General features: G+C 43.7%; 1 protein-coding gene across 2 annotated transcripts in view; it reads right to left on the reverse strand.

The window, feature by feature from the left end:
• Window positions 1-4,466: 4,466 nt before the first annotated feature.
• The window catches only part of dapk1 (death-associated protein kinase 1), a 96,036-nt gene continuing 84,413 nt past the window's right edge, over window positions 4,467-16,089 (reverse strand). Inside the window, exons 20-26 of one of the 2 annotated variants that reach the window (XM_021307190.2) lie at window positions 13,171-13,390; window positions 10,666-10,851; window positions 10,334-10,531; window positions 8,493-8,631; window positions 8,269-8,389; window positions 7,822-8,010; window positions 4,467-6,266 (exon numbers count right to left, since the gene is read on the reverse strand). In XM_021307190.2, coding sequence (XP_021162865.2) covers window positions 4,995-6,266; window positions 7,822-8,010; window positions 8,269-8,389; window positions 8,493-8,631; window positions 10,334-10,531; window positions 10,666-10,851; window positions 13,171-13,390 — 2,325 coding nt within the window. In that variant the 3' untranslated portion in view covers window positions 4,467-4,994. Of the gene's footprint in view, window positions 6,267-7,821; window positions 8,011-8,268; window positions 8,390-8,492; window positions 8,632-10,333; window positions 10,532-10,665; window positions 10,852-13,170; window positions 13,394-16,089 lie in introns of both variants that reach the window. The other variant, XM_021307189.2, reaches the window with a different exon arrangement.

The following is a 16,089-nucleotide window of genomic DNA, read 5'->3' on the forward strand; positions in this document are numbered from 1 at the left end:
GGTAAATAAACAGAATCCTGCTGTTGACCCATGACCTCTGGTTCTCTAGACAGGACAAAACTGTCTCAGATGTTTTTTTGTTCTCTTTTGGTAATATTAGTTTCAGCCGGCGGAGTTTAGTTGTTCATCAGGAAGAAAAGCAGTTTAAGTTACAACTATAAAAAACAAAAGACCAGTTCTGCTGGTTTATGTCATTCTAGCAGAGCCTCTTTCAGATCAGACACTCCGTAAACATTCATGGCCACTTTGGTAAGAATATGCACAAAAAAAAAAGAAAACTTTGGATTATTCTCTACTCTTGCAGCTCCAATAGAAAATAAATGTATCAAACAATTAATTTGAATACATTTATCCATAGGTGGAGAGAAAAAAAGTGCAACAATTACTGGCACTCCTAACGAATACTATTAGAATTTCAACTGAAGTCCTTTTAGTTGAGTTTCTAAGCTGATCAATATGTTTGGAAATTTAACTTACTTTACAAGAGAAGTGAGGTAGACATGTGTTGATCTGCATAAAGTAAAATTGTTGGTTGTCATGATTAAAAAGTATAAACAGCTGGAACTGCAACCAGCGGGGTTGGATGAGGAAGTCCATCTTCCTCCTGGTACGGGGAGGCGGGAGATAAAATCTCTGAAACCAAGAGTGGCATCTTGGGTTTTACCTCATCTCCACACTAAACTGTTAAATACAAGCCACACAGTTTTTATTTTTTTAGCAGTGATGACAGAAAAGCTGCTGTTTTGGTTCCGTTATAGTTTCCTAACCTTTACAAAGACTTAAGATGATTTGGTCTAATGAGTCCAAGACTGAAACGACTCTGAAAAAAAAAAAAAAAAACATTCCAGGATGGCAAAGTATAAATATGTGAAAACGTACCTCATCCCGATCATACAGTAGAATCTGTGACGCTGTGGGTCTTTTCAGCTGTGAAGGTTCTGTGAACATCGTTAGACCTTTGAAATGTCGGCAGATTTTATATAAAACTGGTAAGTTAGTGGGTCTTTCAGCAGGATAATCAATCAACACATGGAGCTAAACCAGCACAAAAATGGCTTATCAAGCACAAAAACCACCATGGCCATCTTAGTCTACAGCCTAAATCCTAAAGAAAAACTAGTGAGGCAAAGCTGAGGTGCGCATAAGGACCAACGACTGATGAGCTCTGCAGAGCAGAACATGCAGAGAGAAATAGTCCAGGAACTCCTTCTCCCCAGTGTAGGGAATTAAATAGAAGACTAAAAGCTGCATTTTTCAAAGATTTAGAGTGAGGTTCCTGCAAAAAACATTTAAAATGATTTTTAAACCTCGCTGGGAAGACTCTGTGTGAGGAGAAATAAAAACATGCATTAGGCTTTTAAATCACTAGCTGCTACTTTAAGAAGCACTCAGGAGCGACAAAAAGGTAATAAAGGATTTATTATAAAATGTATTACACTGTAAAGTGTCAGAAGTAATAGGAACATGGCATTCTCAGACATGCTAAAAGAACATAAATAAAAGCGACAATAAAGACTTGTGCAATGTGGCGATTAGACCAAAATCTGCCCATCCAACAGAAACCATCTCCAGCTGTCTGCCTCTCGTTTTTCAGCTGAATTTCAGTTCTTACAGCCTGGTGAGCTGCGTTTCTCTGAAACATCACGAGGCAAACGCCCCCCCCCTAAAAGCGTCGCTTCCCAGTCTGTGATCTGTGATCTGTACAAGGCAACAACACAGGATGAAGCGCTGCGTTTCAGGCACACAGCGTTGGCAGCGACTCCCAGACGCTTCTTTGTGTCAGGATGCCGTACGACAATGAAGTCTTTATTTAGTTTTTCTCTTCTCTACATTCATTCCCCCTCTCCGTATTTGGGCCATAATTAAGAGGTTTGCTGAGTCGACTGGCAGGTTGGAGATGAGAGAAAAGTTTAGCTCGACTGTCAGATGGTGAACACTGGAGGAAGTGAAACACAGGAAATACTGCAGCTCTTCTTCTTAAACCTGTGCTGAAAAAAAAACCCTTTAGCATCAATCAACCTGAACCTCTAGGGATTAAAATACTCAACGTAAAAATGTCCTGTTTCCTGTTTTCTAAGAAGGGCAACATCTTCACCAATAGCTGCTGACACACAGTGAGATTCTGGCCCTCAGCGACTAATGCCCACCGACTCCACCACTTAGCTCCTGCTGAGCCGCGCTCCAGCTAACAGTGTAAAGAAATAAAAGACAAAGTGAAAGAAGATGTGAAGCGACGCGAGGCCGGCCAGAACCCACAGCGACACGGACAGAAGCTCCAGTTTAGCTTTACAGGCGGTGGCGTCGATGCCGCTGTGCAGAAACAAACACCGACGCTGTGGACGGCAGGCGGGAGCGTCAGGACGGCTAAATGCAACCGGCTGCTCAGATACTTTACAACAAAGATAAAAAAACAGGAAAAAAGTCCATCTTATGTTTTTTTCCTGTATTTTGTGGCACTTTGCATTTAGATTAGGATGCATGGAGAGCTTGTTGACCCTGAAGCTCAGCAGGGTCAAAGCCAAACTCTGTCCTGCATCCCATGACGGTTTTTAAGTGGAATTAAATTTAGATCAACAGCATTTAATAAAGCCGATATAAGGATTCAGCCCTAAATAATCTTTTTTTGCTAACTATAAATGGGTGTGCTATAGTGTGGTCTACATATGCCGTTATTTTGACAATTTACAGCACATCTGTTGAAATCCTGCTTTTGTTAGTACAGCAGTCGGTGTGGCGCCCTCTTGCTGTTTAACACGTGTACTGCAATGCCGTGTCGGCTCAGATTGGTAGTGAGCTTTAATTCTCAGGTTAGCCATTTATTAGCTTAGCGTTCATTTAGCTTTTATTTACGTAGCTATTGTAGCCCCCCCCCCCCCCCATATGCATGTTCCCTGGTCCGTCTGGCACCGCCACCTTTAGGCACATTTTTTTTAAATATTAGATGTTGGCAGACTAAGGCTCTGGTACTGGTGTGAGTTACACTTTAAGGAAAATATTTTAAAAAGTCACCCTATTATTGGAAATTTTATAGGAATTTCTAAAAAAGACGCAATCTAGAAATAATTTTACAGGTCCCAGAATGGCCTTTTAAATTGTGAAGGCTGTTTATAAACTAGCCTTCTAGTCCTAATTTGGTCTCAGTGCATGTTGTAAACATTAAAGGCCCGATGTGTGGCCTCTACTGCCACCTAGAGGCTAACATTAAAACTACGACCGAGTTAATCGACTTCTAAGCCTGCAGGACGAACTCCAATAACTACAAAAACACCAGAAAACACCAGAATCTTTGGTTTGTTCCTTTTTCTGGGATGGCTTGGTAACATAATGGTGAAGAAATAATGAAAATGATCTGTGGTTGGTTAAAATATCTATAGCTGAAGAGTTTCATATTTTTACACGCACACACCTATAAATATATTGTGTTGTTTAGGAAAGAGCAGTTTGAAGACTGAATCCCATCAGGAAACAAATTAAAAACTAATAAACACACAGGCTGTAACAGAATGAGCAATATTTAGCAATAAAGCAGCTTCAAAACGATCCAACAGTAACAGAAGAAAATGTTGAGAGAAACATTTAAAACTTGGACAATTGAGAGATTTTCTCTTTTTTTTTTTAAATGGTCACAAAACATGTACAGAGCAATTTTCCATTGCTCTACACTATACCTATACATTATTTGAACTGTAACATTGTTTGCTCGGGTTAAAACACCAAAATGAGAGATTTCATGGCAACTGCAGCCCAAGCAAAGATGTGAGGCCTAATTCAGACAAAACTGTACTACAGGTGTACTACAGGTGTACTCCAGGTGTACTCCAGGTGTACTACAGGTGTCTTATAGGTGTACTGCAGGTGTACTCCAGGTGTACTCCAGGTGTACTCCAGGTGTATTACAGGTGTACTACAGGTGTACTCCAGGTGTACTCCAGGTGTACTCCAGGTGTATTACTTGCTGATGTCGTGACTCTGGGTGGGGTTCATTTATTAGTCAACGGGACACTGTGGGCCGCGTCATTCGCCCTGCGTAGCGCTCTGCTCAGGCTCAGCCAGTTTATCTTGGGAGAGCGCAGACGATCAACCAGAAAAAATAAAAAACATCAATTAGTCATTTCAAAACAGAAATACATTTTAGCGTTAGCCTAGCGCTTTAGCTAACGGCTTCCAATTAAAGCATTTTCAGCAGCAAGACGTGACTTTTTTTTATATAAACGAAGAAATAAGTGTTAAAGCTGGTAATACGTTAGAATATAAACAGCTTTGTTAACCTGCGGTGGAGCGGCGCTTAGGGCTGAGCTCCAGAAACCGCTGGGACTAAATAGTTTAATAAGTTAGGAGAGTTGCTGAAACACCAAGGCAGAAAATAAAACAGTAAAAGTGTCTTTACTGTAGACTCTGATTGAGACGTCTCCCGTTAAAAACATCACAGCAGAACTGAATCCCGAATCATTTTCTTCCAAAACAAGTTTTAGGTTTGAAGACCTTTAATTATAAGCTGGGATTCCCGTCTTAAATATAAACAGACGACCTTTAAATTGCTGACTTGGTTTGATTTTCGTTTTAAGTATCTTTGTAGCAACAAGGCACAGTTCTTCAGATGTTTGGAAAGAACGACCGTTGTAACAAGACAGTTTGTGCTTTTTTTGGGAGGTAGAAGGCCCTGAAGGCACGCTAAAAATGCTCTTAATTTATTAATTAAACACAAAGATCAACAAGCAGACAAAAATAAACTGAAAGAGGGCGATAATATTAAGAGATGGCAGCCTCCTACAGAAACACTGACAGAGTTCTCAGAACGGCGGGCGGATATGAAAGAGGTCCAAGAACATCCGGCGGCCATCTTTGATCAACTTCTGCGTTTGTTCCTATTTAGACTTGATGAGCAGCAGAGCAGGAGATCATCATCAAACGGCGAGACGTAAAAACACGGATTCCTCTCTGTCCGGCGTGGCGAGCTGAAACCGTGACGGCGGGAATAACGTCCGGCCGGAGCGTCAGCGGGAAATGACGGAGCTGATGGAGTTGTAGGATGTGCCGCCGTTGCAGGTGGGGGGGTACCCGTTGGGGGCCCCGCTCAAAGCCTCCATGTTGACCCTAAAAACGGGGGAGGCCCTCAGGAGGAAGTCGGCCGCGTCTCTGCGTCCCAGCTCCCTGAGTTTGGTCATGAGGACGCCGACGGTGCTGCTGGCTCTGCCGCTCCACTCCTGGAGCAGCGCCGCGGTGGGGCTGGGCTGCAGCTCCCCCTGCTGGCCGTTTGGTGTGCCGTTGCTGTGCTTGGCCACCAGGTCGGTGAGGCCCAGGTTCATGGCCAGCAGGCACCAGTCCTTGCCCAGGGCGTCGGGGGGGTCCAGCATGCGGCACAGCTTCCTGCGGGCCAGCGGCGGCACGTCGGATATGTGGACGTCCGTCCCCAGCGTGCCGCGCTGGTAGACCTCGGCGCAGCCGAAGGCCAGGACGCTGCTGAAGCTCTCGCGGTAGCCGGCCATGGTGTTGGTGAGCGAGGTCTCCCGCTGGATCTGGGCGCGGCAGAAGTCTTTGGGCTGGTACACCATGATGGGGGCGTGGTGCTGGCGCAGCTGCTGGGGGCTCAGGTAGTACTTGGCGGTGAGCAGGCCGGGCAGCGTGGAGGCCAGCAGGTTCTCTGTCAGGCCGCCCACCGCGTCCAGCAGGGCGTAGCACCTGGCCCGCTGCGCCTCCTGTCCGCGCACACGGATCTCCACGCCCTGCCCGTGGTTGACCAGCAGCACCATGGCCTCCGCCCCCGCTCGGTGGACTTTGGCTCCGTTGGTCCACAGGTGGACGTCTCCGTCAGAGTCGTCTCCTCCGTCGCCGTCGTCCTCGGGCTTCTGCTGGTGACTCCAGCGACACAGGTTGACCTGCAGCTTGTGGAACATGCCGCAGGGGAACGGCGTGAGGTGCTCGGCGGGGACGAGCCGGACGCCGCCGTAGATCAGCGCGTCCTCGTCCTCCTCCTCGGTCCAGGAGCGGTGCAGGCCGTTGGTCTTGATCAGGGCGGGGACGTCCACCATGGACGGGTTGGTGATGTCGCGGGCGCACACGTCCATGGCGTCCAGGATCTGCAGCAGCTCCTCCACGTCGCTGTCGGGGGCCAGAGCCTGCACCTCCTCCAGCCTGTAGCGCCCCCTGTAGTGGTGGATGGCCTTAGGCGTCTCTGCAGAGAGCAGCTTGCCCAGGATGTTGGTGCAGAGCCAGCGAGGCTCCAGCACCACCACGTCCTGCACCGTCTCACTCTGCATGATGTTGATCTGCGTGTTGGGGGGGGGGGGGGGGGTTGGGGAACGTCAGAGGGAAACATTCTTAATTAACTTCAGTGAATTTATAAGAGAATCAATCTTCATGGTGAACAGGGGTCAAAAGTGTACATACAGGCTGGTATATGTACATAATGTTTAGCTTTATGGCATCATTCTCTCTGGATAGTCAACCAGCATTTTCAATTTTCTATTTTTTTTAAATCCAGTTTTAATGTATATTTGGGATACATTTCCTGGTGGAGTATCCAGAATTTCAACCATCTGACACAAACCATCGGAGTGCGTGTGTTGGTGCGTCGTTCATTTCCCAAAGCAGAGGGTTAGTAGTGCAGCTAAAGGTGGCTGCTCGTTAAGCTAATTAATGTTAGCGCTGGCTAATGTGGTTTAGGGGGTTTAAAGCTGCACTGATGCAGTTCAAGAGCTTTACTGACTTTTCTATGTTGCTCTCAAACATCTGTATCGTACTGAGCGTTACACTCATCTTTATGAGCGTGACGGTCTTAATTTCAGCGTAACTTTCAGGTCCATTACACTGAAATGTGCTGCAAAGAAATTAGGATTTGTAAGACCAACCCCAGTTATCACTGAGGCGAGTCTTTGCCGTTGAAAGATAGAAAAACAAAGATTATTGACCAAACTCTGCCCCTACTCTGAAATCAACAGCTAGACGGTTGACACAGTCGACATAATAATAATAATAATAATAATAATAATAATAAAAACGTCCACAGATCACATCAGGACTGGTTTTAAAATACAGCCTGATGTTAACCTGATGTTTGTACCAGGAAACCACTCGGTCTCCAAGTTCCTACCATGTCTGTCAGGAAAAGCCGTCAGACATTAGAATGAAACATGGAGTTTGACTTTAAGGTTCTACTTTGCCTTCGCAAACATTTTAACATTTAAAATAAGCAGAAGCTTGTTAACAGCTACAAGAAGCGTTAGGGACAGTTAGATAAAGGCTAGTGGCTAGTTAGGGTTTATGTGCAGATCTGAGTGTATGAATACTTTTGACCCGGTGTTTTCACTATGACCCTAAAGTTGAGCAAATAACTCTTGATTTAAATATTCCCTGAAATCGTTTGTTTCATAATCCTAGAAAACAAAATGTTTTTATCAATCTTAGATTATGGGGACATTTTTTATAGGAATGCTTCATGTCTTTAAATGTTGGACTCAGTGATGAAGATCAGTGATGAGGCTCAGTGATGAAGATGAACAAACTGTAGAGCCGTGACATCACTGGGACCTGTACTCAGGAGCATTTTAATCTCAATGGGATTTTTTCCTGGTTAAATAAAGGTTAACTAAAAAAAGAGGTTAATGCGACACTACAGCACTAGACATCTGTATTTATGCATTCATGGCAGGATGAGCGTACGCAGACTGGAAATGTCTTTGTAACAGAGCTGCAGCAGCTGCTTGAAACCTGTTTTATTTGCTTTGAGTCATTCTGGGATAAACCAGCAGAGATTGGGTCATTTCACTGGTGAATCAGCAGCGCGCCCTGGTGGACGTCTGCGGTACTGACAGCCGGTCTCACCTCGCCCATGCTGTGCAGCTGCATGGCCAGAGTTCTCAGGTGCTCCTGGCTGACCAGCGGGTTGATCTGCTCCTGGACGTCGCTGACAAACTGCTGCCACGACGTCAGCTGGTTGGGTCCGCTCAGCTTCCTCCAGGCCGGCAGGGCGGCCAGCAGACGCTCTGAAAGCTGCGTCATGGGACTGCAGCTCTGCAACACGGGGACAGCAGAAGGTGAGGGCATGTGATCGTCTGCTGGAGGATCACGGCTCAAAATACAAAGACAGAAACAAGCTGGAAACGAGGGGAGGAGCCCAAGTGTAACAAAAATAAAAGATGGTTTGAATGTGGAATAAAGAACTTCATTCTCTTCATTGCTCGGTCTGGATGGGCTGGATTGCTTTGAACTGAAATAAAGGGTTGGGAATAAAGAAATAATAATAATAATAAAGAAAGTGCAGGAGCTCACAGAGATGATGCTGGTGCGTAGCTCCTGCAGGTGACTCCTCAGCAGCTTCAGGTCTTTGGAGTTTGAAGCTCCAGCGTCCACCACAAACAGTTTATCGCTGATCTGCACATCGTTCCCAAACCTGAGGCGGGGAAAAGGATCACAATCACGCAGCGTGGACCAATTAGAAACTTATTTTGCACGTATCCCCCCCCCCCATCTTTGCGCTGCGGTTTGATTCCCACCTGTTTTTGACTTCTTTCAGCAGCGCTCTCTCTTTGTCGTAGCTGAACTCTCCAGAGAACGCTCTGCTGATGTCGGCCAGGTCGGCGTGCGTCGCCACCAGGACCACCGCCAGAGGATGCTGGATCCGCCCGCCGAACACTGCCACGACAAACCGAGGCGGCGCCGCCAACATCAGCAGCTTTACAGACACGTCTGATAATGTTTACTCCAGATTTTCATTTTAACAATCTGCATTTCTTCCATGTTTGCTTTAAATGCGTCTGGTTCATCCAGTTAATTGTAGCTCTACTACTTTAGATCAGAAACCTCCAAGGATTTACTTAATTGTTTCTATTCATAATAAGAAAGAAACTAAGTCCTGTGATTTTATGCTTTATGTATGTTCTGTTAATGTATGAATAGAAACAATTAACCTTTTAATGTTGGTAAAGCTGGTTACAGTGAAACTAAAGGAGTCAAAGTCAAGGATTTACTTCTTACTTTGTTAATGTTCTGTGTAAAATTTACCTCTAATGTTTTTTATGTTCAGCACTTTCAATCGTCTCGCTATGGAAAAGCGCTACATAAATAAACTTATCTTGTTTTTACCACAGTTAAAAATCCAGGTTTTAAAGACTTGAACATCTGAGATGATAAACTACTCCAAAAGCTTTTATCCCCTTTAATGTGACAGAATCCTGTACGATTCAACCGGAAAACTAAACTGAGTAAAAATGAACTAACCTGTTGAAGCATTTTCTGATCCAGCCTTTATTGGCAGGAGTCTGTTAACTGATCAGATATTATTTATCAGCCTGAATCATTCTCCAATTAACCAGATTGTGACGAAGCCTCCTGTCCTCCACCCCCGCAGCATGATGCTGCCACCGCCGTGTTTCACTGAGTAACGGCGCTCAGAGCAGGTCTGAGTCTCTTTCACCGTTTAGATACGGCAACACCTCCTCCCACTGTTAGGAGACTTTAACCTTTAACTGCTTTCTAAGCAATAATAACATCTACCTGTCTGTCCAGTCATCACATGCAGAACCTGGATGCTTAGAAAATGCTGCAGAGGTTTCCATCATTTTTAGAAATTATTCTGGTTTTAATCGGTCTTTCCGTATATTATCCAATACTTGGCAACAGTCTTCATTACACCATTGGACATCTGTCAACTGTGGGATTATTTCTGCATACAGACAGGATTAATTGGGTCTATGATGCCTGCTGTAAATCAAATTTCCCTTCAGGATGTTAATGAAACTGAACTATTTACTAAAACCAGCCGCTGAGGAGAGTTTCCTCCTGCAGATCGTGTCTCAGATTAACGCTGAACAGGGAGAGATAATATTTCACTAATCTAACAACGTCTTCCTCCTTTGTAGAAACACATGTACGCATATTTACAACTTATTTCTCCTTTCCTGTATGGTTGTACTAAAGGTCTTTTCCTATGAACCAACTAGACATTTAAAGCTAATTCTGATCATTTTCTTTGCAGCCTGTCTGGAAACCCTCATTAAAGGCAGAAGCTGCATTGAAGCAAACTTTATGTTTAGTTTATTAGATTTACTACAAATGATGGCTGGAGTGACTTCAAGGAAAATAACTGCTGAAATTAAAAGTGTTCGTTCAAAGGTGTACCAGCGTTATGGTGGATTTGATCGTTTCTCCCAGTTGAATATTAAATGTTAAGCGTCACATTAAAAGGTGGAAAATGTCTGGAAATGATCAGTTGTGTACAAAAAGAAAGCTGCGATTCTAACGAGAAGCGCTGTAAATACGTTAGTATAAAAACTATTAATTTGCCTAATTGTGACGTGTAGGGCTGTCAGCAGAGCCTGAGGCTGCCCCCCCTCACCGATGTGGTCCTGGGGAGGGGTGAGGGCCTTGAGCAGGTTGAGCCAGTAGGTGATGTGGCCCAGCTGCGTCTCGTACGGCTCCTCCAGGCTGAACAGCACCAGGTGGATGGCCGTCACGTCGTTGGCTGCAAAGTAGTCATAGGTGCAGTGGTACACGGGGTTTCCTGAGAACTCCCATACGCTGAACTCCCCCACACCTTCAGAGAGGGCACAGAGAAAGATGGTTTTATACCTTAAATCCATCTATACATAGACATATGTTCTAGATTCTGAGATAAATGTGCAGTAAAGCGTGTTTTCTCTGGGGGACATTGAGTTTAGCAGGTCTCACCGTGGATGCTGGCGTGCTGGATGTCGATGGCCTTGGTGGCCTGCTCGTCTGCGCTGGACAGGCCGTTGTGGACGGGGGAGAAGACCTCCAGGACGCCTTTGGTCAGACTGGGCTCAAACATCATGCTGCGACTGCGGACGCTCACGTTCTCACAGCCGGGATACAGGTTGGAGATGCTCACAGAGACTGGAAGCACGCAGAGACAGAGACGTAGATCAGGACAGACAGACAGACAGACAGACAGAGACGTAGATCAGGACAGACAGACAGACAGACAGACAGACAGAGACGTAGATCAGGACAGACAGACAGACAGACAGACAGACAGAGGTAGATCAGGACAGACAGACAGACAGACAGAGACGTAGATCAGGACAGACAGACAGACAGACAGACAGACAGACAGAGGTAGATCAGGACAGAGCGCGGCTCAATCAGCCCAGCTTTACAGAATCAGCGCTCCTCAGCAGATCATCAGGCAGCAGAAACGTCCCGTTGGAGGGAGATCCTGGTCGTGTTTCCAGGCCAAGTCCCTCTGCTGGCCTCTCGTTGTTAAATAAGGAGAAATTCTTGGTGAACAGACGCATAAAGAACCGTGTTTTGTTCTGTTTAGGGCTCAATTCTGCTTCTAGTTGGCCTTTTCTGGATGTAACCAGAAACCTTCAGGTCATCTCTTACAGTTATGCGCTCTTCCTGCTCACAGTCTAGACATCTTCAGCGACATCAGGTGGATTTTCCTTCCTGAAGGAGTTTCATGATCAGCTCCATTGTTTTCATCAGCAGGTCTCTGGTTGGACTCCTGCTCCTCCTCGTTAATCCAGCCCCAGCAGCTCGTTAACTCTTAATTGCAAACTCATTTGAAGAACTGCACTTATGCAAGTACTTGTAATAAAAAGACAAGATTTAAGGATGATTCTATAAAGTTTTCTTAATATTTAGTGATTAGATGTTTTTTTTTATCCCTTTAGTTGATCAGAAAACAAAGACATGCTCATGTCTTTAAAACACTGCTCACCTTTTGTTACAGACGTTACGTATTCCACATTAATATCTGATATCTGGGAGGATTGTTTTCTTCCAGTTGACATCTGATGTGTTTCAAAGTGTTCATTTCTTTATTGTAATTTAAGGGGAAAGGGGACGTCTAATGTAATATTTGTGAAATCTTATTGCTAAAAGAACAAAAAAATAAAATATTTACTCAGCATTACCTAATGTGTAAAGTTTGGGTTTTCACCTACTAACTACATACTTTTTAACACCAGGGGGCGATGTTTTACTGCAAATAAATCCACCTTGCAGACTAATAAATGACCCTCACATGTTGCTGCAGGACCACGCCTACACTTTGTTTTCCTGGACATGGAACATGCAAGAAGCCGTGCAGCAGACAGATTTATATCTGATTAGCTGCAAACAGGCTAGCTTTGTTATTTATTCAGTTAGAGCAGAGAGGAACTAGGAACAGCAACCATGATAACCAGCAACGCTAATTTCTGCACCACAGAAGACGACTCCTTGGAAAATGGAGCTGAATTTAGTCTGACCCTCGAGTTAAAATGGAGAGAGCTGGGTTTGTAAAAGCAACACTATATGTCATTTATTACATATCAATAAGTGGGTTAATGTCAGGGATGTACATTACGGGTCAAATGTTTTGACACCTTTATCATTTAATGGCTTTTTATTACTTTATTCACCGTAGATCCAAAGTGAAGACGTCGAAACAATGAAAGTATAAAGAAAACCTTGAAAGAGAAAGTGTGTATTTCGCATTCAAAAGGCAGACAGACTCCAAATATCATGCTAAATTGTCATTATTGCAGAATGTACAAAAATATGAGTTGATTTTAAGACATGGCTGCAGATTTAAAATTAAAAAACGATCATTACTGTTGTACCTCAACACCTTTCAGCTGTGAAAATACTATTTTTACATTTTATGATTATTGCAATCTAATTACCCTTTAAAATGTGTTTGAGGTATTTAACTCCTTAGAGTGATCTGATGATTCTCCCTTTGCAAATGAGATCTAGACCTCAGAAATCACGTCTTCCTGGTTGCAGCTCAGGTTTAAGTCGGCGTTAACGGCGCGTCTGTCAGGTTAAAGACAGCGTAGAGCGTCTGTCTCTGCAGGAGGAGAAGCAGAATCTGAGGATGTTCTATCGCTCTTTCCTCTCCTCTTTCACCTTTTCTACCTTTTAGCATTTTGTCTCATCTGTTTCTCTCCTTTTCTACCTCCCCACTTTAACTCTGAACCAGTAGTCACCTCCAATAAAGCCGAATCAACTCTTATTGTACGGTTTTCTGCAGACAGAATGAATAAATCCAGTAATTTCCTGGTTTAGTTGCAATGATTTTGTTTTTTTTTTTTGCAGTATTTTCATCACGTGAACAGTGTTGACATTCTTCTGATTAGCTGCCCGGTGGTTTCACAGGGATCCTGTTTTATCACAGGTCAGCCCATAAAACCTGGGGCTGATTCCTGGACGGCGGTCCGTTACCTGCAGGCTTGGAGTTGATGGGGGAGTTGGGGTGCCGCGCCGCGTTGGTCATGCGTGTCGTCCTCCTCCTCCTGAAGAAGCTGCGCAGGATGCCACATTTCAGAGACTCCAGCAGGGCGCTCTTTCCGGCTCCAGAGTGTCCAAAGAGCTTGAGCTTGATCCGGGGTTGGATGGTCTGAGTGGGACGCAGCTGCTGGATGTAGCTCAGTTTGTGGTTGTCCTGCTTTCAACAAGGAAGCGACATGAAGCGGAGGCCATGAGGAGAAACAATTACTGACATTTGTCTACTGTTTAAACCTATTTTTTTAACCACACTTTTTTCTTCCACCAAACTTTCCATTAACATGCTTGGACACAGCACTCTGAACAGCCTAGCAAACACCTTCTGTGGACAAATGTCAAGCCAGTGGTATTTGTCATTACAGCACACACAATATATTCTCCAATAGGCTTTATGAAATATTCTAATTTTAAGAAATGCTGGAATTTGGATTTGCATTATTGTATTTTTCGGTCTCTAAGTCACTTTTTTCATAGTTTGGCTAATCTTGCACGTTATAGTCAGGTGTGACTTACGTATGAAATATAACCCTAAATGTTAATTCATACTGACCAACAAACACCAAGGAGTAAACATTACCGTCTATAGCCACAAGAGGGCGCCCTAGGCTTGTGCAAACTATATGCTACCTCTGTACCTCTTAAAAATTAACTGAAATATTAACTTCTAGACAAAGACTGAACATAACCACTGTGGCCAAGTCCGCTTATTATAAGCGACTTTGGGCTTGTTTTTATATAGCTAGTTGCTTGTTTATCTCACAATATCTGGCAACACTAGAGACAGAACCCTGTCATTGCGCTGCCTGTGAAGCTAACAGCTAGCGTCAGCTTATGTTGTCTAATTTATAAAGCTAACAGTCTAATTTCAGCATAAATCTGACCACTTTACGCTGAAATGCGCTGCCGGCTTGTTGTGCTAATTTACCTCATTTGACCTCCAACGTATGTTCCATGTTATTCAGCCTGTTGTGGATGCAATCATGTAATTGAATAAGTTGCTTTACCAGAATAAATGTCAGTTTTTAGTGTTGGATTTTGAGAAAAAAAAAAAAAAAAAAGCAATTTATAGTCTGAAAAATACAGTAGTTTTAAGCCACAGCTATAGTACCACAAATAAACACTTTAAATATGATTCTATGAGTGAACAGCTAGACGTAAATAACTAAAAACAGGCCCAGGCATAATGTATGCTGTGCTTCCTGCCTCTGTAATGCTGCCAGTTAAACATTTGTTAACAGTGAGACTTGTAACCATCCAGCAGATGAGTCACGCATCATAAGTGGCCTCCACCGCTCTGAGTGCTTGTGTGGGATGTGAAAACACTCCACACTCCCACCTGGGTTATGCTTCTGCTTTCACTGCATGCAGATTTTAATTCCAGTGATTGTGGCTCACAGAGAACATCGTGCATCTGCTGCAAGTAAATTCACGCTGAACCCAACGGGCGCCGTTCTCTTAAAGCAACACGGGTTGTTATTTTGTGTCTAAGCCTCGATAAGTCAGTCTTTTCTATCAAATCTGGTTTGCATGTGTTAGAGGGTCTTAATTTAGCTCAGCATATGCAGAGGATGACTGTTTTCACAGTTGCTGCTTCCATGTTTTCACGCTCTGCTCTGAATCTCAGCAGGTTAGCTGGAGACACGAGTCGGTACCGTTCTGCTTTAGACCGGGTCGCCTGCACGTTTATCCTCATAGTTCAGATTTCTCCAGCGCTGAGGAGGTTCAGACAAAGTTAAAAAGTCTAATAAGGTTCAAATTAACTATGAACTTATGGTAGATTATTTACAGCAGTCAGGCTTTAAACACATGTTTAACCTGTAAAAAATAGAAAATAAAAGGCAACATTTAAAAGAAAAAGCCCAGGGAAAGCCAATCATTTGGATTAATGGATTCATAGAGAACAGAAAACTGTAGACCTGTAATTCCTGACAGTGATGAATTTACTGGTCGTAGTCGGAGCCATTCCTGTCAGAGGAGCATGTTTGAGACGCGGCAGAGAGAAAAGTGATCCACCTGCATCAGTGATCATGATTACATCGTCCTCAGTAAGTGAGGCAGCATTGGAGGAATCCTTAGAACCTGCGCAGTGTCTGAACTGTTTAAAAGCAGTAGAGCTTTCTGAGCTATCTAAAATTTTAGCTTCATCTAAACCTTCTACCTGTATGTTAGACCCAATCCCAACCAAGTTGTTTAAGGACATATTCCCTTTGATCAGTGGCACTATTTTAGACATGATTAATCTATCCTTAGTAAATGGATATGTACCACAGGTTTTTAAAGTAGCTGTTATTAAACCTTTACTTAAGAAACCATCTCTTGATCAAGATGAGTTAGTAAATTACAGACCTATATCTAATCTTCTTTTCTTATCTAAAATTCTTGAGAAAGTAGTTGCTAATCAACTTTGTGAACATTTACAAAGTAATGACCTACTTGAGGAGTTTCAGTCAGGCTTCAGAGCTCATCATAGCACTGAAGCAGCTCTGGTGAAGGTCACTAATGATATTCTCATGGCCTCAGATAATGGACTTGTGTCTATACTTGTCCTGTTAGATCTCAGTGCTGCATTTGATACAGTTGATCACAATATTCTCCTACAAAGACTTGAGCATACTGTAGGGATTAAGGGAAAAGCATTAGGCTGGTTTAAATCTTATCTGTCGGACAGATTCCAGTTTGTTCATGTTAATAATAAATCTTCCTCAAACTCTAGGGTCACCTGTGGAGTACCACAGGGTTCAGTCCTTGGACCAATTCTATTTACTATATATATGCTTCCGATAGGCAATATTATCAGACAGCATGGGATTAATTTCCACTGTTATGCTGATGACACTCAGCTATATTTATCCATAA

This window comes from Fundulus heteroclitus, chromosome 12 (genome assembly GCF_011125445.2).
Source record: "Fundulus heteroclitus isolate FHET01 chromosome 12, MU-UCD_Fhet_4.1, whole genome shotgun sequence".
NCBI lineage: Eukaryota > Metazoa > Chordata > Actinopteri > Cyprinodontiformes > Fundulidae > Fundulus > Fundulus heteroclitus.